The sequence below is a fragment of the Suillus bovinus genome, assembly GCF_016758785.1.
Source record: "Suillus bovinus strain UH-Sbo-P2 chromosome Unknown EDB93scaffold_23, whole genome shotgun sequence".
Lineage (NCBI taxonomy): Eukaryota > Fungi > Basidiomycota > Agaricomycetes > Boletales > Suillaceae > Suillus > Suillus bovinus.
Window position 1 is genome coordinate 205,243 of NW_024542079.1, and position 26,244 is coordinate 231,486.

The following is a 26,244-nucleotide window of genomic DNA, read 5'->3' on the forward strand; positions in this document are numbered from 1 at the left end:
TCTACATATATATACGAAATTACAAGAACAAGAGACATTGTGCACATATACAATGATATAATGCCGAAAAGTACTAGGACAAATGGAAACTACCAACTCCTTCTTTCATCGCAATGCGTAATTTCTCTCGCATCACCGCTTTTGAACTATACTCCGGTAGCTTCAAGTAATTGACACAGGTCATGACACTTGGAAGGTAATCGTCTGCCATAAGTGGTGGCTCGTGTGGTTTGCGAACAACAGTGAGTGGAGGGTTAAGACCACGGAACCCTTTGAGCACAGCGTCAGCCAGACTGAAGATGGACTATAACGAAACATACCTCCAATAGGAAGTTTCGGGCTTCCTGTTATGAATTGAAGGAAATCACGACGAGCTAAGGCATCAAAGTCCGACATAATCCCTACAAGCTCGCGAATGGCACGACTCTCGCTATGGAAGCCATGGTCGGCTTTGATAGCTTCATTTAATGCTACAGCCTTGCTGTCAGTCACGTTAACGCCAGCGCAAGAATTCACGCACTCTCGACTCCCCAGTCTTCGTCTGAGTTACCAAATAGCATGACCAACTCGTCCGCCGAGAACGCCTGCAAATCAGAAATCGGGAATACCTTTGAGAATCCCTCTCGGAATGCCCTGGCCTGTGGCTGGACGCCAGTGCCAATAATTGCATCCAAGACCTCGTGAATGTATTCTTCTGCATTCTCCGAAGTCACAGGAATGTTGCGTCCGCCAGGCTGGAGAAACATGCGTTATGATCTATCTGGGTAATGACAACAAGACGAAACTCACCCGAAGCTCGATATCGTATCCGGGAACTGTGAAATCAAGCGCAAGATCTTCGACATTGACAATATCCATCAATGTAACCTTACGGAAGAGCTAGATATCGCGGAGGTAAGAAAACATCTAGTCATGAAGTAGTAAATCAGTTAAAATACCTTCTCGCTCTGCCCTTTCATGGAGGCATAGCTCTGAAGTTTGGAGAGAGAGCTGGCAAGCTCGTTGTCCACAAGCTAGACAAAGTTATGAGTAGTGTGTTTTATTCACACAAGATTTCTTACTCTCAAGGACTCGATGGTCAAAGGCACTTCCTCCCCTAGCACGAGTTTGACGAAAATCTTGTTGATCGAAAGGTCAATAATGCGGGAGTCCAGCATTGCCTTCGCTACATATTGGCCAACGACTCGGAGGATGTGCGTCCGTTTTCTATCACTAGACGTCAGATATACAACAGTCATTTGTGCTAGAAAATTACTCACTGTCCCCCGTCATTTGCAATGTCATCAAGGCTGATAGGGGCAGGATAGAGTCCCGCAGGGTGATGGACATATATTCCAGGAGCAGCTGAGTCAGCATCTCGCCATATCTTGAGATCTCTCCTGGCAAATTCCTTCGAAACGAGGGAATAAAACTCGAGAGTAGGTCCAAGCCCAGTCCCAACCTCATCAAAATACTCCACCTCCAAGATCGAGGACGAGGACCCATAGAGCTCGAAAACCTTGACCGCTGACTCCAGTATGTGTTTACGAGAGATACGGACCTTCTGGCGCTGAAGCCGTCCAAGAAACCCAATTCCCTCGTCTCGCCGCGAGCTGTCCTGGCTGCGGCCTTGCTGGCTTTGCCACTTCAAAATAAGGCGAGCGTATCCAAAAGAAGTCGATTGAAGGTAGTTGTACCTAGTGGCGAATGGGAAAAGGAAAGGGAAGTTTTGTGGCAAGTCAAGTGCCCAGTCGGGTAAGCATGAACTACACAGAGTAAGCAACCGCAAGAATATAAGCAGAAACGGCTGAATCACCTGACCACGATCATCGGCTCCTCTAGCTGACGAGTGAGTTTAGCAGTTAACTTGTTGTTAATAAAGGTGGTCTCCGAGAGTGCGCGGCGATCTAACGGTCTGGCTGGTCGTTGTGCTTCCGCAGCATTCAACCTGTGCAATACGCGAAGCAAACGGAGAATCTTAGCATGACGGGCGTCGTCCGGCAGGGAGGAAAGGATGGGACTGGGTGATCGGATTTTAGGTGCCGAGGTGTCTGCACGAGCTGTCAATGTCATCAGATTCAACAGCACCAATCGGGTTGTTAGCGCCTACATTCTTGGCTCGGAGGAGGGCCATTCACTTTCTTGAATTTGACTGTATAGATTCCCTGCCACATGGAGCTCGATGGCACAGGTCCAAGCTTCTTACGCATTTCATGCTGATGAATGGCGCCATATATTGTCAGGTCAAGGGGCAGAAGGTGGTCATCCATTGAGAACTCAAGGTGCCAGTCCGATGGTTTGGCTTTTAGAGCAGCTGCATACGAGGTCTTGTTCGCATTGGGCGGTCTAGATGATGAAATCGAAGGTGCTGTACTTGGGGTTGCAACTCGTGTTCCATCAGGAGTCTGCGCCTCCACTTTGCTGCCATCTGAGGATGTGTTGGATGAGTAACCCCTTACACTACTATTGCGATGGCTTACCATCAGCAATCGACAAGGTAACAGTCTTGTCTGCGGCAGAGTCGATGTCGTCATCATCTTCAAATACCTTTCAAGAAAGCAGTCAGCACCAAAGTTATATGTTTGATTTCGGCAATTACCTCAGCGTCTACCTCATCGTCGGTAAAGTCTGATATGAGTCCGCCGTCTTGAATGAGGGCTTCCATGCGTTGTGCTGTGGATTGAGGGGCAACAGATGATGACGAGCCAGTATGCATTGAACCGATGGTAGGCACTGTTGCGGAGCTGCCTTCGCTCTTATCACTTGATGGCCCGCCATTCTTGGCGCTGAGTCTTAAACTCCGACGTCGGCCAATCTCTGAGGAGCCAGCGGCAGGTATTTCAGAAGCAGATTTTGTGGCACTGCTAGACTCTGCAGGCTTGCTTGCTTGTATTGGGACTTCCGGAGGATTGCGCGAACCTGTTGGGCCAAACCCGGAGGCTGCCAAAGCTGCTAACATTCCAGACAGTCCTCCGGTCGACATCAATCCCGTGATTCTGGGACGCAAGTAATCATTCAAGGCTTGAAATGTTGCGATGGCATGAATGGAAACCACCATGTTCTGAAGGTTGCGAGGAATATCAGACTCATTATCTGCAACTAGACGAAGACGAAGTTGTCGGGCAAGCAGGGACGGTGAACTTCGCTTGGAATCTACTGCATGTTGAGCTTGACATGAAGAGAAGGAGGGTCGCCGTTGTACTAACCGTCTGTTCCTTGTGAAACAGTGACGACATCAAAATCCTCCATCCTTGTGAGACTCTCCTGTAACTTCTTCACCAAAACAGCAAGTGGAGACTGAGTAACAGTTCCGCTTCTCGGGATACGGCTAAATGCATCATACAGTAACTCTTGGCGTCGTTTGCTAGTGACTGCCATAAAGTAAATCAAGCTACCCGATAAAAGACAGTAGTGACTCGTACCTGTACTCTTTGTGGCGTCAGTAGCAAAGCGCAACAGCCCGTCAACAGCTCCGCTCTGCAAAAGCTCGAAACTCGAGACAGAAGAGTGAGATGTGAAGTGATCTGCAATGTCTCTCAATGCAGATGTCATGACCGACTCGCCCACATCTGGAGCAGCAAGTCTATCAACAAGACGGCGAAGCTCATCAAAGGCGTTGTCCTCGTCTCCCTCTTCTTGTCCCAAGGAATACTTGAAGCGAATGACTCGGGCCCGCAAAGTGATTGCATCCTCGGGCTCCAAAGAAAGCGAATGGAGCTTCTTGTAGCCAGGTATCGTAGAGGAAACATGAAGCGGAATGTTTACAGAGTCTGCTACGATAGTGCCATCTGAATCCTTGGATTTTACGGAAGTTAAAGTCCTTGCAGCAAGTGATTCGATTTCGTGGAATACTCCTTCTCGTCGCAGGACAGGGCGGTATTCGGCTGGAAGTTTCTGTAGCAGAAGATCGACAAGCTGAAGTGCACCGATGACCAGTGAAGGATGATCCTTAGACGACAAGATCGACGAGGCAAAACTCGCAACAGGTACTAGCTATATTCCAAAATCAGACGGGGCTGCAAAACAAACAAAAAAGATACTTGCATTGAAGGCATCCTTGAGCGCCTCCCCTTCAAGGAAACCCACTGCCTTCAGTAGACCCGTCAAAGTTTTAACCCGGACAGGGGTTATCACGCTAGCAGCATATACGTCTATTAAGATGGGCACCATCAGCTGCATAAATCGTCCAACAACCTCCGGCTTTGAACGTAGAAGCTCGGAACGATCCGCCACTGCAGGCTCAGCCAAAGAAGTTAGAGAAGGGATGTCATCAGGATCTTGCATTTGAAAGTCATTCATGCTGTTATCCTGAAATGGTTCTACTGCAGGTGTCGCTTGCGCCGATGTATCAGAGCTTGGCTGATAAGGTGTGAACACAGCCTGACGCGCAGCAGCGCGATCAGCCTTGGCTTTAGCCTTCACCATTCGTGTCAATGCCTTATCAGTATAGCCCTTGTGATCAAACACGCCATCTTCAAAAGATGTGAGTAGGCAATCATATTATTATGATGTTCCCAGACGTACCTTTTGGAAGAGGAGGCATTAATTCGGACACTAGACTGAGGGCTTCTTCTACTTGCTCCTTGGATCGGTGGGCAAGATTCTCCATGACTGTCATATGAGTTACATCGCCGGCCAGCCCTTGGCCACCTTGCTCGCCGCCACCACCAGATGCTGAGGGGAGAACCCCCGTCAGGATCTGGTAAAGTGTATCAACGATGTCTGCCTGGAGCAGATTAAGGGTAATCTTTGGGCTTGCGCGGGCCGCTGTTGCTAGTGCCTTCAAAAGCAAGGTGAAGGTATTGGCAGCAATCAAAGGGGAGCCTCCGGCTGGCATTAGAAGCAAATTGATCGCCCGAATGGCGGTCTCGTCCAACAGGTTTTCCAGGTTATCCGTCGCAGAGCGATAATAAGACTCCACAACTCTGATGACGCATAGGCATGCGAATTCAACCAACCTCTGATCAGAATAGCCAATGCAATTCCGAATGATTGGCCAAACGCCAAGAATCATCTGGAAATGGTCTGGAGAGATATTTCTGCAGCAATTTGCGGCAGCTTGTAGCGCAGTCCTCTGTACAGCAATGGAGAAGAAGTCGAGGTAGTTCAGTAGTGCTGCTAAACCATTTTCTCGTACGATGGAGCTAGGGAACTCTTCGGATATTTTCTCCAGCGTCTGAAACACAATTTAGGGGAGAATGTGACATAACAGCTGAGAGACTTACGCTCAATGTCTGTTCTGCGAGATCGATATAAGATATTTCAATCAACTTGCTGCAAAGGACCGGTATTGCGCCATGATACACAACGGAGTGGGCTACACCAGGCAGAGCCTCCATCAGATTTGCCAGGCAACGACATGCTAGCATCTGCGCTTCGAGATTCTCATCGCCCTGGTATGTTCCACCCCCGCTCATCGCCAATGCAGCAGCTAGAGCCGCGTCCTCATCATGGTCATCGCCATCATCACCGCCGTCTTCGTCTTCGTCTTCATCTGCACCGCGACCACCAAGGATCTTCACGAGTTCTCTTACAAATTGCTCCACTTGGAATGAGCCTGCTAAAGTGTCTTCTGTGCTTATGCTGAGGAGCTCACTGAGCTCCTGCAGTGTCACCAGGCGAGTGGTTGGGCTAGCGGTTGATTTAATGTTATTTAACATGGTCTTGAGTCGGCTTGAGAGGGAAACCATGTATGATCCAAATTGGCGGTAATCTCCAAAAATTGCCATCGCAGCAGAGTCGTCCAGGCCAGCAAATCCACGAGTAGCACCAACTGGCAAGCTTCCTTCTTCATCCCCGTTGTCGTCGCCCTCACCATCACCGCCGTTATCTTCATCCATGGCGACGTCGTCGTCGTCACAGCCGTCAGGGTGTTCCTCATAGGCAGGTCCATCCGGCCTAACTATCGCAGAATCAAGCATCGGAACGTCTTCGTCAGCCATCTTTGAAGAGCTTGCAGAAGCGCCAACTTTGCTTTTCGTTGCCGCCTTCGCTTTACTCGGTGATGACCTGTAAGGTAACATGTGAGCAGGTCCAGGGCAGGAGAGGCTGAACACAAACTTGGGTTTTCTAGGCATGGGTGCGGAGGCAGAGGTTGAGGCGTCGGTTCTTGATCTCAAAGAATATGCTGTAGTTCTTGTGCGCTTAGAAGATAAGGTTGAGCTCTGCCCCTCTTCTTCTGAATCTGGTTCTGGAGCGGCGCGCTTCTTGCCTTTGCGGTCTTTTGTTGGTTCGGTAATTGCAAGTGGCGGGGCAGATGCAGAGGACAGTGTCGTTCGATGTGCTTTGCTGTCAGGACGTCAGTTAAATATAACTATGGGTACGGGAACATGTCTGCCGCACCTCTTGCTCACGCGGACAGTTTCTTCTGACGATTCCTTAAACTTTCCGTTTCCTGAACTACCCTCTCGAGGACGCTTGTTCTTGGCCTGAGTTGTTGACCTAGTTTCACGGGTGCTCTCTGATGGCACTGCTATGGATTGCTCTGCTGAGTCACCTTCCCTATCTTTCGCCTGCTCGCGTTCCTTCTCCTTTTGCTTGGCTGCTTTCACTCTTGCGCTAGAACGTATTGGCTTGGAATCTATAGTCGATACCGACACCGATGTTGATGGAAAGTGAGCTTGTTCTGATTCTAGTGGCTGCAAGGATACACTGGAGCTTGTGGCTTCTTGCTGATAGATTGGTTGATAGTCCATTAGAACATGCTCCCAGCCATCGATTCTGAGGTTCTGCTAGATGTTAGGAAGCTAGTGGTCAATGAGAAAGAAACGATACGTCGACGCAATGTTAAAGCCGGTGCTCGAATTCGGGTAGATGCCGCCTGGAGAAGGCGTGCGAAAGCGATGGTGGCGTAACCTTGCGGGATGGCCCGATCGCGGAGGGCTTGGGGTTACTACGCAAGAATGTTTACTGCATTGACAAAAATCGTGATGCTATGTACAGGAGTGATCGACGTTTATACAAAATTTTCTGTCAACACTTCCTCGATGCTCCTCACGAAAATATCCACAATCTTCTCTATCTCCTCGGTGGTTGCATTATATGCAGGGCCGAGCATGAGGTGGTCCCCCTTTGATCCATCGAGTGAGGAGCCACCAACCATACCCATCGCAACAAGTCCATTCTTAAGACAGCATGCCTGTACTGCCATTGCAAATAGTTGGTCCTTCATATCAACACGGCGAGCCTCGAGGTTGGAGAAGTCGAATTCGACCCCAAAGAAAGCCCCAGCCCCGCGCACATCGAATGTATATGGCGCTGCGAGAGCATTTTGGGACTGTAGGCGGTCTTTCAACAGCGCAATCATGTGTGCGCCGTTCTTCCTGCACTGTGCAAGGAGATCTTCCTCGATTATGACCTTCTGCACAGCTAAAGATGCTGCACATGCTAGTGGATTTGCCTGTTGAAAATAAATGTTAATGACCGGCTCTTCGATAGCCTCACATCACCAACCTGATATGTGTGACCGTGCTTGATCAGTCCGGAACTCCCCCTAATCCCTTTCGCAACTTTAGGTGAGATGAGAACAGCACCTATGGCAGCATAACTGTGGCCCAATCAATAACATCAAAAAGAAGCGATGCATAATACTCGCCCACCACCCAAACCCTTAGCTATTGCCTGCAGGTCAGGTGCAGCACCATCACCGAGGCTCTGCCAAGCGTGCATAGTGCCCATTCCTAAAGAATCCCGCCATCAATAGTGGTCAAGATCGACGTATCGAGATACTTACGGCCCATGCCAGACATTACCTCATCGAGTATGAAAAGGGAACCATATTTGTCACAGACGGATTTCATGGCTTTGAAGTATCCCTTCGGTGCACTCACAACCCCTGTTGTCGCACCAACGACAGTCTCTGCGACGACTACCAACCGTAAGATTTTTAGAGGAGCGGATAATAATAACAATGACATACAGCCGACTACTGTCTCGGGACCGAGTTCTATGAACTTGTCCTCGAGTTCTTGACGGAGTCGCTCAACGTACTGCTCCTCCGTCTCATCTGGTTTTTGGAACCTCTTCGCAAACGCTGGGGAAACGTGGTGAAAATTCTGGTGGTCTAAGATAGCCTCATATGGTGCACGGCGGCCAGGATGGTATGCAAGGGACAGATTACTCAGGGTATTTCCATGAAAGGACAATTGACGGGCAATGTAGTTTGTCCGTTTCGGCTGCCCAACCTCAACATAATACTGCATTGTTGTTCGTGAGCCCTTGGCCTACGCCTCCACAACACCAACATACCTGTCTCGCGAGTTTGACGACAGCTTCCATTGCTTCAGAACCTAAATTTGTGGTGGTCAGTAAAGTTCAAGCAGAACTCCATGACAATACCTCCAGATAGGAATGCGACCTGCTCAAAGGCACCATCGCTGGTATCCACGAGCAGTTTAGCCAGCTCTTCTGCAGGAGGGCTGGAAAGCTGCATATTGTATACATCTATTCATGATCAGTGACTCGTGCTAAGGAGTGAAGAGAAGGGCATTACAGCACATGACATCGACCTGATCCTTTAGGGCTTTAACTACCTTGGGATGGTTTCCGCCGATGCAAGTTACAGCAGCACCGCCGATCCCATCGATGACACGTCGACCATCCTCGAGATCGATGTAAATACCATCAGTGGCGATGGCGATGGGAGGCACCCATGGCGTTCTATGTAAGATAGATGTAGGGCGAGCGTCCATCTTGTAAATCGAGGAATCGATGGTCTTGATACGAGCTCAGTCTATGAGAGCTAGAGCACAGACCTGGACGAGTGGTGACGATAAGAGGGTGTTGTAAATGAGCTGTCTAAAGGAGCAACGGCTCTCCTTCGACTAATCGAACTTAACCTAAATGAAAACTCCAAGTTAATCTGTTAATTGACAATGTACATTATGATAGATATCAGGCCTGCAGGAATAATATTGAGTTAACGCGTGATAAACCGCTTTCGATTTTATGTGGTGCCGATGGAGTCCGAGTCAGCAGAGTTTGCGTGTCAAAGTTTTGTCAAAGTTCGCGTCAAACTGAAACGTCCCCAATTTAGGACTTGCTTTGTTCTAGCACCGATACATCTCTTCATATGAATGCATGGCTTCCTTGAGCAAAAAACGCAAGGAACTTTCGCAATCTCGCACCATCGTTGATTTCTTCTTAAATAATGCGCCTACAAAGAAAAGCAAGCTTCAAAATCCCCTTCCCAAGACGAACTTGAACAAGAAGAAATTCAAAGCTTCCTTATCTCAGGAGATCATCATTATAGACTCAGATAGTGATGATTGTACAACGAAAAGAGACAAAGGGAAGATGCGAGCAATCTCAGGTCCCCAGAAACAGCACGCTTCTCTGGAAGGGGAAAAGGGGAACCTCCGTGATTCTAATGAATGCGAGTGGAAGCCATCTCTCACACGTGTCGCTCTGTCAAATCACGAAGAACCTCATGAAGATGAACTCCCCACATTTGGAAAGCCCTCCGCTTTATTACAAGTTCCCGTTCAGAGCAGCACGAACGCCGTAGAATGGAAGGAGACTTTACCCCAGTCGTCGGGCATTAAAGCCACTTCCAGCACCTCCATCTTTGGTGTTCCGAATTTGTTACTTCGGTCCTCAGTCGAGCCCGCTCATGAGCTACTTTGTGAAGGAATGGCATCTACGAATGTCGGTGTTCCTAAACCCTGCAGGGATCCAGGAAATATACCACATTCTATTAATGTGATAGACGTCAATTTTACAGGTGACGATGAGCAATGGGGTGTTGGTGACGATGAGCTGGCCATCCTCGAAGCCGCTAATGATGACATTGAGATGAAGTATGTCTCGGAACAATCCAATGACTACATCCAACCTGCTAGCTGCCCTATATGCAAACTCGATATATCACGTTTACTTGGCTTGGTTGGTGACATGACTACGCTACAGATGTGACCTCCTCTGATGCACATTTCAGGACAGACAACACCATGTCAATAAATGTCTCGATTCCACCGTCAGTTCCTCAGGCGCAAATACTATCGCAACTTCAGATTTGAATGTCCCATGCAAACCAAGTACAAGTAAACTTGAAGATATCCCTAACACCGACTTATATTCCGTCCTAATGGCGTCCTATAAGGAAACTGAAGCTTGGAAAGAAGCAGATCTCGCAGAGGATCGTAGCTTTCGACCAACTCGAGCACCAGGCAGCCGGCGAAAGGCACCATTCTACAAAGTTCTGCAAGGAATGCCCATCGCCGTTGATGCGTTCCGCTATGGAACCATACCAGGCGTCACCGCCTACTTTTTAACGTGTGTATCCCAAACTAATACATCAGCACGGCCTCACGATTGTTAGTCATGCTCATTCCGATCACTACACTAACCTTGCTTCGAATTGGAAAAGCGGGCCGATTTATTGTTCAGGTATATCATACCCTAACTTTTGAGTTAAACATGAACATTGAAAGTCTAACTAGGGGATACAGCTAGTTTGATGATACATATGTTGTCGGTTGATCCCAAGTGGGTTCATCCACTCCCGATGGATGTCCCTACCATTGTTCCCGACTCAGGCGGGGTCACTGTCACACTTATTGAAGCTAATCATTGCCCGGGATCGTGCCTATTTTTATTCGAGGGTCCGCAGACTGTGCATGCGGGTGACAGCGCCTTCAAATCGCCATTCGTTGGTTCCGGGAAGACTTTCCGATATTTGCATTGTGGAGACTTCAGAGCTTCGCCTTATCATGTAATGCACCCTGCGGTGAGAGGAAAGCAAATTGACCATGTGTATCTGGACACGACCTACTTGGACCCGAAGGTCAGTCAAGTTAGCTTGACGAGGCAACGCCGCTTATTGCGTATCAGTATACCTTTCCTCCGCAGCCATTGGTCATCTCAGCCTGCGCAGAGCTGGCCAGAAGAATTGTTTCAGGGGAGTGGATTGGCGCTCCAGACACGAATGGAAAGCGGAATTCGACTATGGATGCTTGGGTTATTCCTCCAGACAAGGCAGACGATATCATCATGAAACAGCCCAAGGACCGAATGTTGGTGGTTGTCGGGTAAGTTGGCTATAGTATCGTCCGGCTTAGTCATTGATGCACCTTTGTGTAGCACCTACTCCATTGGTAAAGAACGCATTGTTAAAGGTGAGTATTTGTGCGGACTGTATCTTGCTTGCTCAATTGTTTCTAGCTATCGCGCAGGCTCTCAACACTAAAATTTATTGTAATGCACATAAGGCTGCCATCCTACGATGTCAAAGTGACACTGAGTTGCATGCGCTCTTGACCGAGGACCCAAGCGATGCTGGCGTGCATGTTGTTCCGTTGAACATGATCGTTTCGGACAAGCTCAAAGCGTATGTGCAACGGTTCAAGGGGACATACTCGCGGGTGGTCGGTTTCAGGCCCACAGGATGGACGTGAGTATCTGCCATTTTCCACACACTCATCAATTGATCAATAACGCCTACTACAGTTACACACCACCGTCTGGTAGCGATCTTAGTCCATCCATCTTATCCATCATATCGCGCGGGCAGTCACGGTCCTTCACCCATGCAGACCTTAGACCCATGCAGAAGTCGACATTTGCTGTGCAAATGTACGGCGTGCCGTATTCGGAGCACAGTTCATTTTTTGAGCTTACGTGCTTTGCAATGTCGTGTGATTGGGTGAAGATGATTGCAACTGTGAATGTTGGAAACGAAAGATCCAGAGCGAAAATGGCAAAATGGGTGGAATGCTGGGAGATTGACAGAAAGCGAAATAGGGAGGTCATAGTAAGACCTAGAGCTGCTGATTACTGGTGATCTTCCCTCCATTTACACTGCAGTGCTGGTGGAATGTTTAGTGAACCCAAGTAGTGAGCGTGGATAAATCATATATTAATCACCATCTTGCCAGTATCTGCATTTATGCGTGATACATGTCTACGGGGCATAAAGTGAAAGATATATTGCAAAAGATTTTGGGAGTCAGGACGCACTGGCGAAGGTCCTAGCCAGAGTCCTTGAAAAGTCGACATGCACAATATAATATCGAGGACTCATCAATTGGTTGATGATATCTTGTCTTACGATTTTAAAGTGCTTTTAGTTATATCACAGGACGGTCTCTGCTTGATGGTCCGGCGATCAAGATATCGCCACAGGTACATCGTTTCGAACGACCGCAGATACACATTGATCAGAGGGCAATGAAATTTGAAAGAGCAGTTGCCATCGCCACAACAGTCCTTCGTCAATTCTACAACGCATCTCGAGTCGCCACACACACGAAGAGCCTCCAAATTCTCAATAAATGCTGTAGTGTCTGAGAGGTCATTTTGAGCTTACGTGCTTTGCAATGTCATGTGATTAGGGGTAACTGACACCAGATCCAAAGCGAAAATGGAGCAATTGTAAAACCTAGAGATGCTTATTACTGGTGATGCCCTCTCTGTTCACATTGAAGTGCTGGTGTAATGTTAAGGGAACCCAAGAAGTAGGGAGTGCATGAATCATATATTCATAACCACCTTGCGAGTACCTGGATTTTTGCGTGATGATCGGCCATACACATGAGGCACATAAGAGTGAAAGAAATGCTGCAAAAGAAATCAATGGACCTTCCGCGATAATATCTATTGGTCAGCCCGCTGTCTCCTCCTGAGATCTCTCTCCTCCGAGATGGTGAGCTTCGTACCCTTGCCCTTGGGTAGTGATATCCAGGGCTTTGAACCCTCGCCGATGACAAAAATGTTGGAAATACTGATCAAATACATTAGATTTTTACATTGGTTCGTAGCATGTACTTACCGGGTGGCGAAGGTCCTATCCAAGGAATCCTTGACATGCACGATATCGAAACCACCAATGTGTTTCTCGCGGTGCGTGATGACACCAGCACGACCCATGTTACGTCCGCCAGTGATCATCACAATGTTTCCGGTGTCAAAGTGAACGAATTCGGTGATTTTGCCCGACTCAAGGTCAAACTTGAGAGTGTCGTTAACCTTGATGGCAGGGTCCGGATAACGGATGGTGCGGCCGTCATGAGTGACGACATGAGGGACACCCTTGGCACCGAGAGCGACCTTGCGGACTTTGAGGAGCTTGTAGGAAGCTTCCTCAGGAGTGATGCGGTGGATGGTGAAACGACCCTTAACATCATAGAGGAGACGGAAGTGCTCGCCGGACTTCTCAATAGAGATAGTGTCTAACAAGTGGGAAAAGAGATTAAACAAATAAACCAAGAAAAAAAAGGTTCTTTACCCATGAAGCCGGTGGGGTAGGTAGTGTCTGTGCGCACTTTCCCGTCGACCTTGATCAATCGCTGCTTGACGATGGAAGTAACTTCACGGCCGTTCAGCGCATACTTCAACCTGTTGCGAAGGAAGATGGTCAGGGGGAGCGATTCACGGAGCTTGTGGGGACCAGGAGAAGGACGGGGAGCCTGGGGAATAATCCTGGTGCTTTAGGACAAAGATATCCAAAGGATCTGGGATGCACGCACGTAAGTACCGCTCAATTTGTCCAACATCCATGAGGAGGGTGCAGCAAGGCGTTTCAAATGTTTTTTCGGTCCGCGTGCCTACGGATGACAAGGGAAAGTCAGCTCTGCGTTTGAGCATATCAAGCGGCGAGAAGAGCGAGATTTGCGGGTCAATCATGGTGGTACATCCATCTATAAGTTATCACATCCAGCCATTCCAATGTCGATGATTGCGTCAAAACCGTATTTGTGGCTACCACGGGGTCCGTAAGAGGTGCACAGGACGAGAAAACTGACCATAATGAGATTCTTGAGGAGCGAACGGCGTCGGCGGCGACGATATTGATTTCAGTGCCTCCGTCTGACTGTCTCAACACGTCCGCTGAGCTTGTAAGTTTAGGGTGGGTAAATGCAAGGTCACGTGATCTCTCGATTCGAGACTCGACCTTTTACTCCCACAAATTCAATAAGTACAATAATTGAGCACTAGCACACATCCGTTGTGCCTTCGGCACAGGAAGCAAAAAGAGCGCTTCGCGCTCTTTGTTGGCTTCCTGGCCTTCGGCTTCATCCTACTTTGGGTGTCTTAATAATCATTGCAGGTTTTGAGATAAATTATATTTTATTCACTGAGTTGTGATCGAAATTTTAAAATAAGTTACATACTTTGAGCAGGATTTTGACAAAGTAAAAGTACAATTGAATATATGTATTTTCTCATCTACTGTTGTGTCTGGTGTTCTGTGCCCCATCCTCCTGTCCTTCTGTCGTCCTCCCGTCCTTCTTCTGTCTTCTTCTCCCTCCTTCTTTCCATTCCTTCTGTTCTCTGTTCTCCAATTTTCCTCATTTTCTCTCTCCTGTTTTCCCCTTCTCCTGCTTTCCTGTTCTTCAATTTTCCCCATTTTTTCTATTCTCCCATTTCCCCCATTCTCATTTTCCATTTCTCAATTGACCTTTCTTTATGTAGTTAAATTTTTTGTGTGTATATAATTTGAATTTCATAAATAATAAATGTTTTTAAATGTGTGCTGCCCTAACGGGCAGCGGACCCTCGAGATCACATGACAGCCACGCGAGTTTCCAAATCAAGCTTTAAGTGAGGTAAGCGAAAACCGCATGGCGTTTAGTGAATCTAAGCGTATCTAAGCGTATCTACGCAGTGCAAGCGGAAACCACGCGAGTGTCCGTCCCTTCCCGCAACCGTTCTCCCTTACTTTATAGATGAAGCTGAGCTTGTGGTCCTCAGATCTAGACTCTAGCTTGGATTAGCCCTCCTCCTTCTCAGGAGAAAATCAGGTGATTGAATAAGAACAAGAAGTCAGTGTTTTTGACTAGTACTGTTGTAGTTTAAATGCTTGTTATTATTTAAATTTCCAAGAGATAACGAGAAAACCATAGTATAAATATTTCTCAGGGCTAGTCTACACCCTAACCAGGTTCCTACCCAGTTGCAGTGTCGAGAGAAGAGGACGGCATCCGAGTTGCCATGTGCAAAATTCAAATCACGTGCACTTTGAAGTTTCCAAAAGCAGCCCAAACTTTATTCCTCGTACTCTCTCCACAGCAGCTGGCAGAAAGCATTGGTAAACATTGTTCAGCCACCATAGCAAACCCTTCAGACCTTCAAAATTAAGTAGCAACTTTGAAAACTGAACTTAGGGTTTACATATTTGTTTTGTACTCGATATGGAAACATACTGCGGCATCCTCAACTTGAACATGTTAGTGTCGCCGACGTCACAAGAAATGGTATGTCCAGGGGGAGGATGAATCTCAGTCTACCGAGCTTTTTGAATTCTGGGCGAAATTCTCCTCATGAGCTGACACAATGTGCTTCATCTATAACCACACCCATTATGTGTGACTCAAACAAAGGATTTTTGAGTAGCCTTTCAAATCCTCTGCCGTCCTTCATAATTTGTTTGGGACTGATTGCAATAACTCTATTATATTTCAAGTTCTCTATTGCCTAGTACATAAATGATCATAAATTGCTAGATACTGTTGATAATCTTCAAACCTGAAAGTTAGATGCTGTTGCAGTTGCTGCATGTATAGATATAGCTGAAATTCCTGCTCTTTTGAGGTCCATGACATTTTGCTCACCAAGTAAGTTAAAAGGAGTAATCACAGCTTGTATACTGGTGGAGTCAAATAATAGAGGCATCCAGAATGTGAGGGTTTTACCCTTTCTGGTCCCAGCAATGCAAATAATATCATGGGCATGGAGAGGAAAAGCTTCAGCAACTTTGAGCTGCCAAAGGCAAGGTCTACATCTAAATACTTCCTCTGTCCACGCACAAATTAGAGCAAGAGAAGGCGCCATGATGACATTTTTCAATGATCAATTATCAACTTATGTAAGAATATGGTAATGTTACATAACACAAAATATGTAAACCCTAAGTTCAGTTTTCGAAGTTGCTAGTTAATTTTGAAGGTCCGAAGGGTTTGCTATGGTGGCTGAACAATGTTTACCAATGTTTTCTGCCAGCTGCTGTGGAGAGAGTACATGGCAAACCCTGTAATTTGTAATCCGAATATAGTGCAAAAAGGATAACTCGGGTGTACGTCAGACATAAAGCTTGGGTATTCTGAGCCAATTTCATACAAAATCAAAATATATCATCACGCATCACTTTCTAAGTGTTATTTCAGTGTTGCAAGAAAAATGTTACTAAGAAATCATACTAATATCATGATTAACTCATTTGGAGATCATCAACACGTCAGTTTTGGGTCATCAGTCGGATGTAATCCCACTTGTAAGGATGATATCTCGAGCTGCACGTCTATTGGATGTAAGCCTCACGAATTTACGACGTATTCACGATATATTCATGATAACTGCACATGAAAACACTCATAAAATATTTGCAACGGTCAAAGACTCAAAGTACATGTTGTTACGACTTGGATGGTATCTGTTGGCGACGCTCAAACAGAGCGTGTGTCGTCAACGGTCGAGGACGTCCTTGGGCTAGCCCAAGGTTAGGGGTCTTACTTGGCGACACGTCGGCAAGTAAGATTTAACGCCTATGTCCGAATCGGGTAGCTTACGTCAAGCGGATGCTAGACGATGAGCTGTATCTGCCAAGGCTTACGACACCCGAAGGTTAATCGTAAGATTGTCGTTAATTAGAAGGACGGAAGTCCGACTAGTTAACAGGGGCTTTGCTTGTCGACGGAGTCGATGAGCAAAGATCGAGACTATAGGCTTATCTGCGAAGAGCAGATAAGAAGATAGAATATAGACTGCTGGCTAGGCAGAAGGGATCACTCTGGTGAGAGTAGGAGGTCAAGAACCAAGTAGATTCAAGTTAAGGAATATGTTACATGGTAGCGAGTTTATATAGAGGACAGGAGGCGTATTAGTGGATGATAACTCGTACTACCAAGAGAAGTAAATGGTAAAGGGTATGACCATAAAAGGAAGGCATGTTCGAGGTGAGACATGGGTGAGCTCTGAACGTGCGGATAAGAAAGTGAGTCAAAGATCAGAATAAGGAGTGAAACATGCAGAGGCACGATCGTGCAGCTGCGGAGCTAAGTATAAGTCGCATGTGCGACTACGCATTGAGTCAGAGATCAGGAAAGGAAACAGGGTAAAGGGGATGCGTCGTGCATCGTATCATAGGTTACCGTCTGGACGGTAAGGGCAAAGGGGACTGTCCACAGGATCAGTCAGGTGGTGGGACGGAGCATGGGTATGCTTCGTCAGCGAAAGGATCCGGCCAGATGTACTGGCTCTGCTGAAGCGACAGGTAGAGGGCGAAAGGGAATGCGAGGATGACGAGGATAACAAGGGTGAGGTCGGGGTAAGGGTATGATGCGAGGGCTGATACCAGAAGGATGAGGAGAAAAATGGTAGGGGCCCAAGTGTCTAGATGTTCTTGTAACACATGTGCCAGGATTCAGCTGGGCAAGTCAAAACAACAAGTCACATTAACCAAAGTATCAAATAACAATATTGTCAAGTTGAACCACAGCGCCAGTAAATCTACACTATATAATGCGACAAGTTAAACACAATGAAATATTTATTCCGAACCAACTGATACCAAAGGGTCGGGGTGAAAAAGCATCGCGTGAGCACAGAACTCAGTCCATATGTGATCTAGTAAGTTTTCCCCAATTTGATCTCCACCCAAATTGTCAGCATCAAGCCAATGTTCAATGAACTGTCCCTCAAGGGGAATCCTTGGGTCCCACATTGGCCACTGGCTGCATGGAAAATCTGGGCAAGCACCTACAAAGGCCAGCCAGAACGCATTATGGCCCCATGTCCAATGCTGCGACACTGCCGGTATGGTGACCAGCCAATGCTGAATCTTCTCTGACAGCTGCAACCAATGAAAGGAATCCATGGGATTGAATTTCGATGGCAACAGGAGGAACGGTATGGGTATATTGACATCAACATTGTTGTAAGATAGTTCATGTCCCTTTTCGCTCGAATCAAGGGCCTAGAATTTTTAGATTGATCCCGACATGAGAAAGTTGCCCACTTACATCGTCAAAAGTCGAGGAACATTCAGAATAGGGATATCTGTCCAAAGTGAGAGCTTCCATGACAGGAGTCATATATGGTCTATACTCCTCTGCGATTGAAACTGATATTTGGATTGGCTAAAAAGGTTTATCAGGAATTATTTCAAAGGGGAAGGAAGGAGAAGTACAACAACACCACGAACAAGGTGTCTTGGAAGATCACCTGAAAAACATATTCCGATGCACAAAGGTTGCAATGACACGTCTTCTGTATTCTGTGTGCGGATCGGTGGGTAGAATGTTGAAGTTTGAACTGTGTAGGATGGTGCAGTATTAGTACAGGTGGTTGGAAAATGGCACTGATCCATATTATCGACAATTTGCAGGTTGATTGGTCGTTGAGCATTGAGTGAATGTTGAACATTTGGTGACCGTCACAACTGTGACTCGAAGCAGACACGTGATCAATTGGACTTATCATTTCGGCAAGTCTCGACCAGCAGCCAGCACTGTCAATATCAATATGGGTGAATCACAACTTGTTGATGGGACAGGTGAGTACTTTTAAGAGTCATTGAGTTATTAAAAATTCTCGTATTTACAGTTTTACAATACTGTAATCCAACGCAGACTTCTGTCATCTGCACAGTCTGCCCTCAGCTCAAGGGTAAATTGCGGATGATGATGTGCAGACATATCCAAAGTCACTGCAACACTGCTGTGCATATTCGACACCTATTAATAAAGTATTCTGGGAGAATATTGGTGTCCAAAAACCCCTTCCCTCCAGAATCTCGATGACCCACACAGACGACCAACTGTGAATCCAATATTGACTCGGATGCCTCTGACATGGTTGCTGACTGTCACGACGATGCTTACAATGAACTGACAACATCTATCTCTGCACCTGTCGAAGAAGAAATGCCACTGTCTACGCTGTGGGACATTGCATTGCATTAGACCACCATGTATACAAGATTGGTGGTGGGCGAGAGCTTTTCGACAAACTTGAAGCTTTGCTACTTGAGGGCGATAAGATCATCGCAATGCCCATAGCTGCTCTCGAAGACGAGATTGGAATGCAAGATGATGATTATTTTGGCATTGAACTACTGGGTAAGTTTTTAGCATTACTGTGTTCATTCGTGCTATTGACGCAATCATAGACAAAATTCCTGTGGATTCTAGTATGAAGACAAAGGCAAATATGAAAGTTAATCTGGGTGGCGCCTACTATCCTTGGTTGTCGAGAGCAGTAAGTGTATATTCTGACAGGATTCGAGGATGCTCATTGTGTTTCCAAAGCACTTCTTGACTGCATTATTGTTTAGCCCTGCACAACTACCATTTTTGGATGTGCAGAAGAAAGCTGTACTCAGCTGGGCCAAGGAGCTGCGTGCCCATGATGTCCATCTCTCAAGGCTGTTAAGGAGTCAAATGAGCACATCTGTGAACTTGTCAGCAATCCAATGCGAAAAGTAACTTCAGCATCCGGCAATGTTTTTTACATCAACGATATTTGGCATGCAATTGCAAAGGTAAACTACAAGCGCTCAGACTATCCTATGCTAACCATGTCATTTAGGACTACACGAATCTACTCACCCACTTTTCCATGCAAGATTATCCAGAGGATGGAGGAGATGGAATGTCGCAGGTTTTCACATGGACAGAAGATGCTGCTAGAGCTGCCATCACCTCCGGCGGCTTGTGTGGACAGCAAATATATTTCGTCAATGAACTTCTGCAGGAATGCTCAGGAGGCTTTTTGTCCCAGAATGCTTCTTCACTGCCTTGTATGCACAGTGAATGGCAGGGACTCACAGGATTTGTGCCAGGAGGAGACAAAACATATGCTATGGGCCATGCGATACAATACACAGATGTATGTACTAACTCTGTCTCGTAGATATCATGACAGATACTGACATGTTGAATAGGCCGGTTTCATTGTCAGTGATGAACAAGAGATCATTCCAGTTTCAAACTTCAGACATTCCTTTGAGGATCTCGTGGACAAGCTTACATGTGGGGTCACCAGTAAGTACATGTTTGAGCTATAGGCGACTCTACTTAGCATAATCCTAGTGTCATCTGAAAAATACCTGAAGCTCACACCACATCCTCTATGCAAAAAGTCAAAGGGCCAGATGGTCTATTCAGTCCCTCTCATTATATTCATGGATGACATTTCCGGAAATGTTTCAAAGCAGTAGAATAAACATCACGCGATTTACATGTCAAATGCTAACCACATGAGATGCTGGAGAAAGAGTTTTGTGTTCGATTCATAACATCATCACCACACGCTGCACCGATGGAATTGATGCATGTGATGAAGGAGTCTATCAGGTGCGTTCTATGCTTCTATGCTGCCCACATTTAGTCAACTCAAGCATTGATTAGTGCAGCCGCAGACTCAGGAATCTTTGCGTGGGACTGCAAATTTGACGAGGAGGTCATGCTCATTCCTGAAGGTTTATTTCTTGCGGGGGACAATCTGATGCAGGCCAAGGAATGCAGCCATGCAGGGCTGAATTGTAATTACTTTTGCAGGACTTGTCATGTTGGGGGACAAAGGAATACAAAGAGTCTGAGGCTGGATATGTTAGTCTTTTTACGGTGTGTTATTCAATATGAACACTATAGATTGATCTTAAGAGTGAGACAGGAAGGAACACCCCAAACACCTGAAGAAATGACATCACAGGTCCTCAAGCAGTTCGAGACCGCATTATGTTCAGGAGCCACAGGGAAGGTTGCGGCCACCATATCAACCACTGGAATCCGGGACTCTACTTCATCTTCCATCATCAATACGCTTGTTGAAATGGGCAAGAAGCTATGAAAACGAGATGTAGGACAGCCAGCATTACCAGAATCTGAAGTTCGTGCAAAGCTGGAGGAAGAGCTTTCGGGTATATTGCAAGGTAGGACACACCGGATGCAATCAATCCCCTTCTAGGGATAAATGGTGAGCGTTCTCAGATTTTGATGCAGGTTGTTGAATTCACACTGGTACATAGATATGAATGTTCACATGGATACTCCTACTGAGATCCTTCACACAGTTCTACTCAGCGTTGTGAAATACTTTTGGGGACAGACTGTGTTTGTGCTCAAGAAAGCTAAACTACTCACTCGTTTTCAGACACGTCTCAACTCACTGGATAGAGATGACCTGAATGTGCCGTCCCTGAATGCCGACTACATTTGCCACTATAAAGGAGGCTTAATTGGAAAGCACTTTAAGAGTCTCGTGCAAGTTATGCCGTTTGTCATCTACGATCCCATTCCGAAAAGTGTTCTTGATGGATGGACCTTAATTGGAGAGTTAGTTCTCATTCATTGGCATATGAAAATCGACAACACTGAACACTACTTGGCAAAGCTAGCTCGAACAATAAGCAATTTTCTCAATGTGACTGCACAGTGCGCACCCAGTATCTTGATCAGCAAACCAAAATTCCATTTTTTAGTTCACCTCCCAGCTTACATTCGACATTTTGGACCTGCTATTATTTTTTCGACTGAGCGTTATGAGTTGTTTAATCATGTATTCTGTCTTACATGCATTTACAACAATCGACAAGCTCCAAGTCACGACACGTGCATGACATTTGTTCGCAATGACACTGCCAAGCACATCACTACTGGCGGTTATTGGTATGACACCCATACAGAACGATGGGTTCATGGTGGCCCACAGGTTCTCACCTACCTTGAACACCATCCTGAACAAGCTTGTCTGCTTGGAATTCCTGACCAAAAACTAGCTGATCCAGGTACGGCAAATCCTGCAATTCATTCACAGACTGACAGTGCTATGATAGGCACAGGGAGAATTATAGTGACTGACCGGTCTAAGCATGAAGCCGTTCTGTGGCAAGCGACACGTGCGCAGACATTCAAGAAGAATGGTCTCAAAAGTCCTCCTTCTTCCGAGTACTACCAGGGAACTTTGGTAGTGACTAGTGAGCATGAAACTTCGCAATTGGGTGGGCATGTCATATTTTGAGATGCGCTTGAGAAGGTGCGTCGTTCCCCACTATGTCACTTCTAGTTTACTTACTATCAAACAGACTCATATTGGACACATCCGTGAGATATTAATTGCAACAGCGCCTGGGCACTCTGTCGCATTTGTTGCTCTTCAGACATTTTCCTTCATGCCTGCACGCCACCCTTTGCTCCATCTGCCATGTCTCCTCCTCACTGATGAGGAACTAATTGTGTCGGGAATGGTGAGCCTTACTATGTCTTATTTTTGTTGCATTCAATTCAAGTCGCATTTTAGGATATCATATGTATCGCCAATGTTCAGCACAATTGTCTCAATGCAAAATGCACAGAGTTAACTACCAAGCATCTGTGGCAAGAGGACCCAAACTGACCAAACAGCAAGTGTCGTGAAACACCAAATATTGCCACAGTATCTCCTTAACATGTTCTCCACCCATGACTACCAGCATCTCTCTTCTCTTCTCCCAGAATCCCTCTCTGAGACACCATTGCACATTTCAGATCCTGGAGCTGTCTAAAGAGCTGCTGTGAGACAAATGCAGGGAAAGAGGCTGGTGAAAAAGCTCGGAGGCGAGGCAGTGAGCGTGCCCCAAGATGACGATGGTGTCCATCCTGCATTTGATTGTGCAGCTAAGAAACAGCCCAAGACCACATCCAGGAAGCAAGTGAAGTCTACGAATTTGACAAAGCAGCAGCAGCCTGTCGAGGCATCCATGTCAAACACCCCAGATATTCTGCACCGCCCCCTTCAACCACATCCTCATTTTCATCAACCTGCCGCTCAGCAATACACTGCACATCTCCCCAATCCCCCTCAAGCATCTGGTCATTCAAGTTCATCATTCCCTCAATCCTCAGTACACCAATGGCGTCTCCCGCCGCCAGGGTTTGCGCCACCCCCAGAAATGTCTCATTGGGCATCTCAGGTGCCTTCCTTTTCAATATCTTCTGGCCATAGTCAGTTTTCATCTCTAACCCACCCTGCTCCACCCATTCAAGTACCCGCATAATCCCCTGTATTCTACAGCCTTCGAAGCTAACTCACATCAGTTACATCCTTATCATTTCCCCCAACCTTATGACACTTCTCGTCAATATTTTCACCTCTAGTGATTTTTAATATCATTTTTGATTTGATGACATGGTCAGTCGCACATTGCACACCTTTGGTTAAGTTCAAAGTCAACATGTCTAACAAACCCCAAGTGGATGGGTCAGCCCCAACCCGCAGAATCCTCCAGGTATCCCTGAAGAAGCTCACCCAAGCTGCCAATGAGGACATGATACTTTCAATATGAAGATAAGCTTCACTCTTACTACAATGACACAGCGGTTTAACTGATCTATCTCTACCTTCAAAGTCAACATGTCTAACAAACCCCGAGTGGATGGGTCAGCCCTGACCTGTGGAATCCTCTAGGTATCCCTGAAGAAGCTCATGGCAGATCCAATAGATATTGAGCTTTCTGCTCACTGTCGAATTGTAGTGGTTTGCAAGCATTTATTGACAGAAAACAGACCAAGCAGACTCCTCAGGTCCTGACAGTGATTAATGTCCTGCAGCTAATCATCCACCAGGCACCAATCTGTGTGTCACACTTTTATCAGTAGTAGGAATGCACATTTTTAATAGCATAATCCAGATCATTGCTCAACTCTGAGTACTTGAATTGTGGCTGAACTTAGCTCATGTGCATGGGAAGTTTTGTTGGAAATGTTGAAGCACAACTTGAACGTGTTTACCAGGTGTTCACTGAGAACTCAAGGAAGGACCTCCCAAGATGATGCTCAATCACTTTCCACTTCACTCAATATCTGGGGGCTCCCAGAGAGCAAATAGCATCGGTCCTCCCGGGATGGTAGACATTGTGCTCGCTCACTGCTTGGGTCTGACATGGGACTCTCGACCCACTCTGCTCCTGTTGTTTGCAGGCAGCCTACCAGCTCAGGCTCTCAATCACAGTCTTCGAATCCTCTTCCAGATACCTCAATTGTTCTGACCAGTCCTTCACGCCCAGGTTCTCCAAGCGGATCGTCTGATCTCAATGCGCCTATTAGCACAGGTGTTCGGCATCAGAGGGATTCCAGCACCAATGCAGCCTGTCTCACTCCAAGATGCACCAAGTGACTCAAAACATATGCAACAACAGCTTGCTACTGAACATGGAATACCTTTGAAGAAGTTGCTGGCATTTATCGAGGTACGATCTATTCTACCTTCCTTTATTATTTTGATTAAGTTTCATCTTAATTTCACCAAGAATGATGATTGTTTGTCATGCTTCTAGAATTAAGGGCTGGTCAGCTTGAACGAGAAGAAGAAATCGAAATAAATACTTTACAAGAACTCGAGAAACTACTGACTTCTAGGGATTTCGAGGTGCAACTGATTGATTGTTCTCATCTATTCCATAACTGACTATTTGCAGAGTGCACTGAAGAGCCACCTTACTGCATGTATGCTATCTCCAAACCTGACTGCTTATATCACTGATACGCATCAACATGTGATGGTAGTTCGGATTTACTTCTTATTGCCTTAAATGCTCATTGTTCATATCGCAGGAGTTTATCCAAGTGCACAATAATCTTTCAAGATCACTGAGGGACTCTTTGAAGATGCTGAGTTGTGCTCACAACTCGGCAGATTGGTCACACGGCTTTTGTCAACCATCTGTGGCCAAATCAAAAGCACAGTACATATTTTCTCAATGAATGAAGATAGAAAGTGTTCACAGCAATCATTCTATCCACAGCTTACCATGTCAGTCAGCAAGAGATTGAGTATCATGGATGCCCTTAAACCACTTATACATAGTGGCATGGAGGTTGACTCCTCGCATTGGACTAGATTTGCATTTTTGGTGGGTTTCTTCAGGCATCCAGATTGTTTTTACTGAATTTGAGACAGCGCCATTGTCTTGCATCTTCCTGATCAGTGTTTGTGATCATGAAAAGCTCACCCTCAAGGAAGCCTTCTCCCCCTACCTTATCCCCTCGCTCCATCAAGATCTCATAGAGAGAGCATATTGAGAAAGCACTCAATGTTGATATGGTTCAGTTGGCAGATGAATTTTTGGAGTATCACCCAGGCCAGGGATCTGCGGATCAAGAAGAACGCTCCAGTGCCTATAAAAGCCTCGATGATCCTACCAGCCATGATGCGAGCTCCACCGCAGCGGCAGTCACCAACAATCTGGTTGACGAAGAGGACCGCCAGGCCGATCCAACTGCAATCTGTTACAACTGGGATAGTAAATGTTATTGTAACACAATCGAAGGTCCCTTTACAGATGCGGATGCGAATGAAATCCCTGACGAGTCTTTTGGTACTCCTGATTGTGCAACATCTGGCTTTGGACTCGACGGTGGCTTCAAAAAATGGAACAAACAAAAATTTTGGAACTATGTTGATGCAATGCTGGAGCAGCTTCACAAAAGTGCGCATGAGCAATCAGGAGGTCAGACTGCTGGGTATGAAGATGTGTACCGCAAGTATGTGATATCTCTGTACACTGTTTATTCACCTTACTGACTAATGAATAGGGCAATGGTCGAGTTTTTCCAGCTCAACCTGCAGGAGTTCCCTGGTCGCCACAAGGCTCTATCTCTTGTGAAAGGTTCACAGCCTGTATGGCAGGAAACAATTCAGAAAAAGTTGTTATGGTAAAGTTTGCATGCTCATTCATTCGTAGTCCTTGTTTAATTATAATCAATTAATCATTATATAAATTGTCTACTTTCATTGAATGCATGGTGTCTTGTCGTGTTTTTTATACGAGTCTGAGTACCACCATGGTGCATTACTGGCCGATCACCGAGAGAGATATCTGCCATGTATAGCGGATGTATCATGACATTCGTCATTCATACCTACTTGGACATGCTGCCTCAGATATGCAGGTGAAAACATAATCTGTATGTCTCAATCAATACACCTCATTTACATCTGCGGGCAACCATTAAACTGACAATTTCCATAGATACAAACATCTTATCTTAGGACAGATATCACCTAAATAATTAATTTATATCCTACAGAAGTCGCACAGAGACAGGGCAATCAAATATTTTTGAACATAATCGCATATATATTTATGATTTACGTGGTATGTCACGCGAAAACCCTATGGATGATGCATGTGAGATATTGGATATATAATTTCTATTTTTGACACCAGATTTACAAAATGGTGGGTTTGCCATGTACCATGCTAGGTACAATAGATTATATGAAATGATAGGTGAATGATACTAGTACATATTAAAGTCCAGCTTTCTCGAGCTCTGCAAGAATAGTGTAAGG

At 46.1% G+C, this 26,244-nt stretch overlaps 7 protein-coding genes across 7 annotated transcripts; 4 read left to right on the forward strand and 3 right to left on the reverse strand.

Annotated features, from left to right (window-relative positions):
• Positions 1 to 73: 73 nt before the first annotated feature.
• On the reverse strand, positions 74 to 8,669 carry EDB93DRAFT_1240304 (uncharacterized protein; the record flags this gene model as incomplete). The annotated part of the gene is made up of 25 exons (XM_041451739.1): positions 74 to 270; positions 321 to 470; positions 521 to 734; positions 790 to 879; positions 939 to 1,013; positions 1,062 to 1,206; positions 1,260 to 1,745; positions 1,796 to 2,030; positions 2,090 to 2,407; positions 2,460 to 2,526; positions 2,579 to 3,132; positions 3,186 to 3,350; positions 3,402 to 3,972; positions 4,009 to 4,451; positions 4,504 to 5,155; positions 5,205 to 5,988; positions 6,040 to 6,267; positions 6,322 to 6,551; positions 6,959 to 7,378; positions 7,432 to 7,525; positions 7,574 to 7,658; positions 7,712 to 7,846; positions 7,898 to 8,201; positions 8,312 to 8,421; positions 8,471 to 8,669. The coding sequence occupies 25 exons, from the start codon at positions 8,667 to 8,669 to the stop codon at positions 74 to 76; spliced, it is 6,951 nt and encodes a 2,316-aa protein (XP_041308296.1).
• A 194-nt stretch (positions 8,670 to 8,863) lies between these two features.
• On the forward strand, positions 8,864 to 10,253 carry EDB93DRAFT_342698 (uncharacterized protein). The gene is made up of 2 exons (XM_041456146.1): positions 8,864 to 9,861; positions 9,919 to 10,253. The coding sequence occupies exons 1-2, from the start codon at positions 9,058 to 9,060 to the stop codon at positions 9,934 to 9,936; spliced, it is 822 nt and encodes a 273-aa protein (XP_041308297.1). The 5' UTR covers positions 8,864 to 9,057; the 3' UTR covers positions 9,937 to 10,253.
• EDB93DRAFT_1240305 (DRMBL-domain-containing protein) lies at positions 10,064 to 11,758 on the forward strand (the record flags this gene model as incomplete). The annotated part of the gene is made up of 6 exons (XM_041451740.1): positions 10,064 to 10,251; positions 10,298 to 10,365; positions 10,419 to 10,762; positions 10,810 to 11,006; positions 11,099 to 11,368; positions 11,425 to 11,758. The coding sequence occupies 6 exons, from the start codon at positions 10,064 to 10,066 to the stop codon at positions 11,756 to 11,758; spliced, it is 1,401 nt and encodes a 466-aa protein (XP_041308298.1).
• A 446-nt stretch (positions 11,759 to 12,204) lies between these two features.
• Positions 12,205 to 13,874, reverse strand: EDB93DRAFT_1142543 (ribosomal family S4e-domain-containing protein). Its single transcript, XM_041449345.1, has 5 exons — positions 13,719 to 13,874; positions 13,443 to 13,520; positions 13,202 to 13,382; positions 12,746 to 13,145; positions 12,205 to 12,697 (listed from the first exon to the last, which is right to left on the reverse strand). The coding sequence occupies exons 1-5, from the start codon at positions 13,719 to 13,721 to the stop codon at positions 12,571 to 12,573; spliced, it is 789 nt and encodes a 262-aa protein (XP_041308299.1). The 5' UTR covers positions 13,722 to 13,874; the 3' UTR covers positions 12,205 to 12,570.
• A 3,587-nt stretch (positions 13,875 to 17,461) lies between these two features.
• Positions 17,462 to 18,280, reverse strand: EDB93DRAFT_1084299 (uncharacterized protein; the record flags this gene model as incomplete). The annotated part of the gene is made up of 3 exons (XM_041445826.1): positions 17,462 to 17,887; positions 17,913 to 18,050; positions 18,101 to 18,280. The coding sequence occupies 3 exons, from the start codon at positions 18,278 to 18,280 to the stop codon at positions 17,462 to 17,464; spliced, it is 744 nt and encodes a 247-aa protein (XP_041308300.1).
• Positions 18,281 to 18,709: 429 nt separating this feature from the next.
• EDB93DRAFT_1240307 (uncharacterized protein) lies at positions 18,710 to 24,481 on the forward strand (the record flags this gene model as incomplete). The annotated part of the gene is made up of 24 exons (XM_041451741.1): positions 18,710 to 18,732; positions 18,832 to 19,031; positions 19,082 to 19,170; positions 19,221 to 19,322; positions 19,346 to 19,414; positions 19,501 to 19,800; positions 19,856 to 19,955; positions 20,004 to 20,116; positions 20,176 to 20,267; positions 20,322 to 20,481; positions 20,508 to 20,537; positions 20,587 to 20,739; positions 20,782 to 20,845; positions 20,942 to 21,347; positions 21,460 to 21,514; positions 21,998 to 22,159; positions 22,213 to 22,233; positions 22,385 to 22,450; positions 22,481 to 22,603; positions 22,897 to 23,047; positions 23,709 to 23,797; positions 23,875 to 24,062; positions 24,234 to 24,318; positions 24,368 to 24,481. 24 exons carry the CDS (start codon positions 18,710 to 18,712, stop codon positions 24,479 to 24,481), a joined length of 2,955 nt encoding a protein of 984 aa, XP_041308301.1.
• Positions 24,482 to 24,700: 219 nt separating this feature from the next.
• On the forward strand, positions 24,701 to 25,608 carry EDB93DRAFT_1103516 (uncharacterized protein; the record flags this gene model as incomplete). Its single annotated transcript, XM_041447316.1, has 4 exons — positions 24,701 to 24,802; positions 24,958 to 25,192; positions 25,232 to 25,433; positions 25,485 to 25,608. 4 exons carry the CDS (start codon positions 24,701 to 24,703, stop codon positions 25,606 to 25,608), a joined length of 663 nt encoding a protein of 220 aa, XP_041308302.1.
• Between the last annotated feature and the right edge of the window lie 636 nt (positions 25,609 to 26,244).

Excerpts from the sequence above, each read along its gene's own strand:
- EDB93DRAFT_1142543 (XM_041449345.1), bottom strand. Across the intron at positions 13,383-13,442 it reads ACAAATTGAGCGGTACTTAC|GCTCCCCGTCCTTCTCCTGG; the intron begins GTGCGTGCATCC and ends ATTATTCCCCAG. Across the intron at positions 12,698-12,745 it reads GATAGGACCTTCGCCACCCG|TATTTCCAACATTTTTGTCA; the intron begins GTAAGTACATGC and ends GTATTTGATCAG.
- EDB93DRAFT_342698 (XM_041456146.1), top strand. The coding sequence starts at position 9,058 with ATGGCTTCCTTGAGCAAAAAACGCAAGGAACTTTCGCAATCTCGCACC.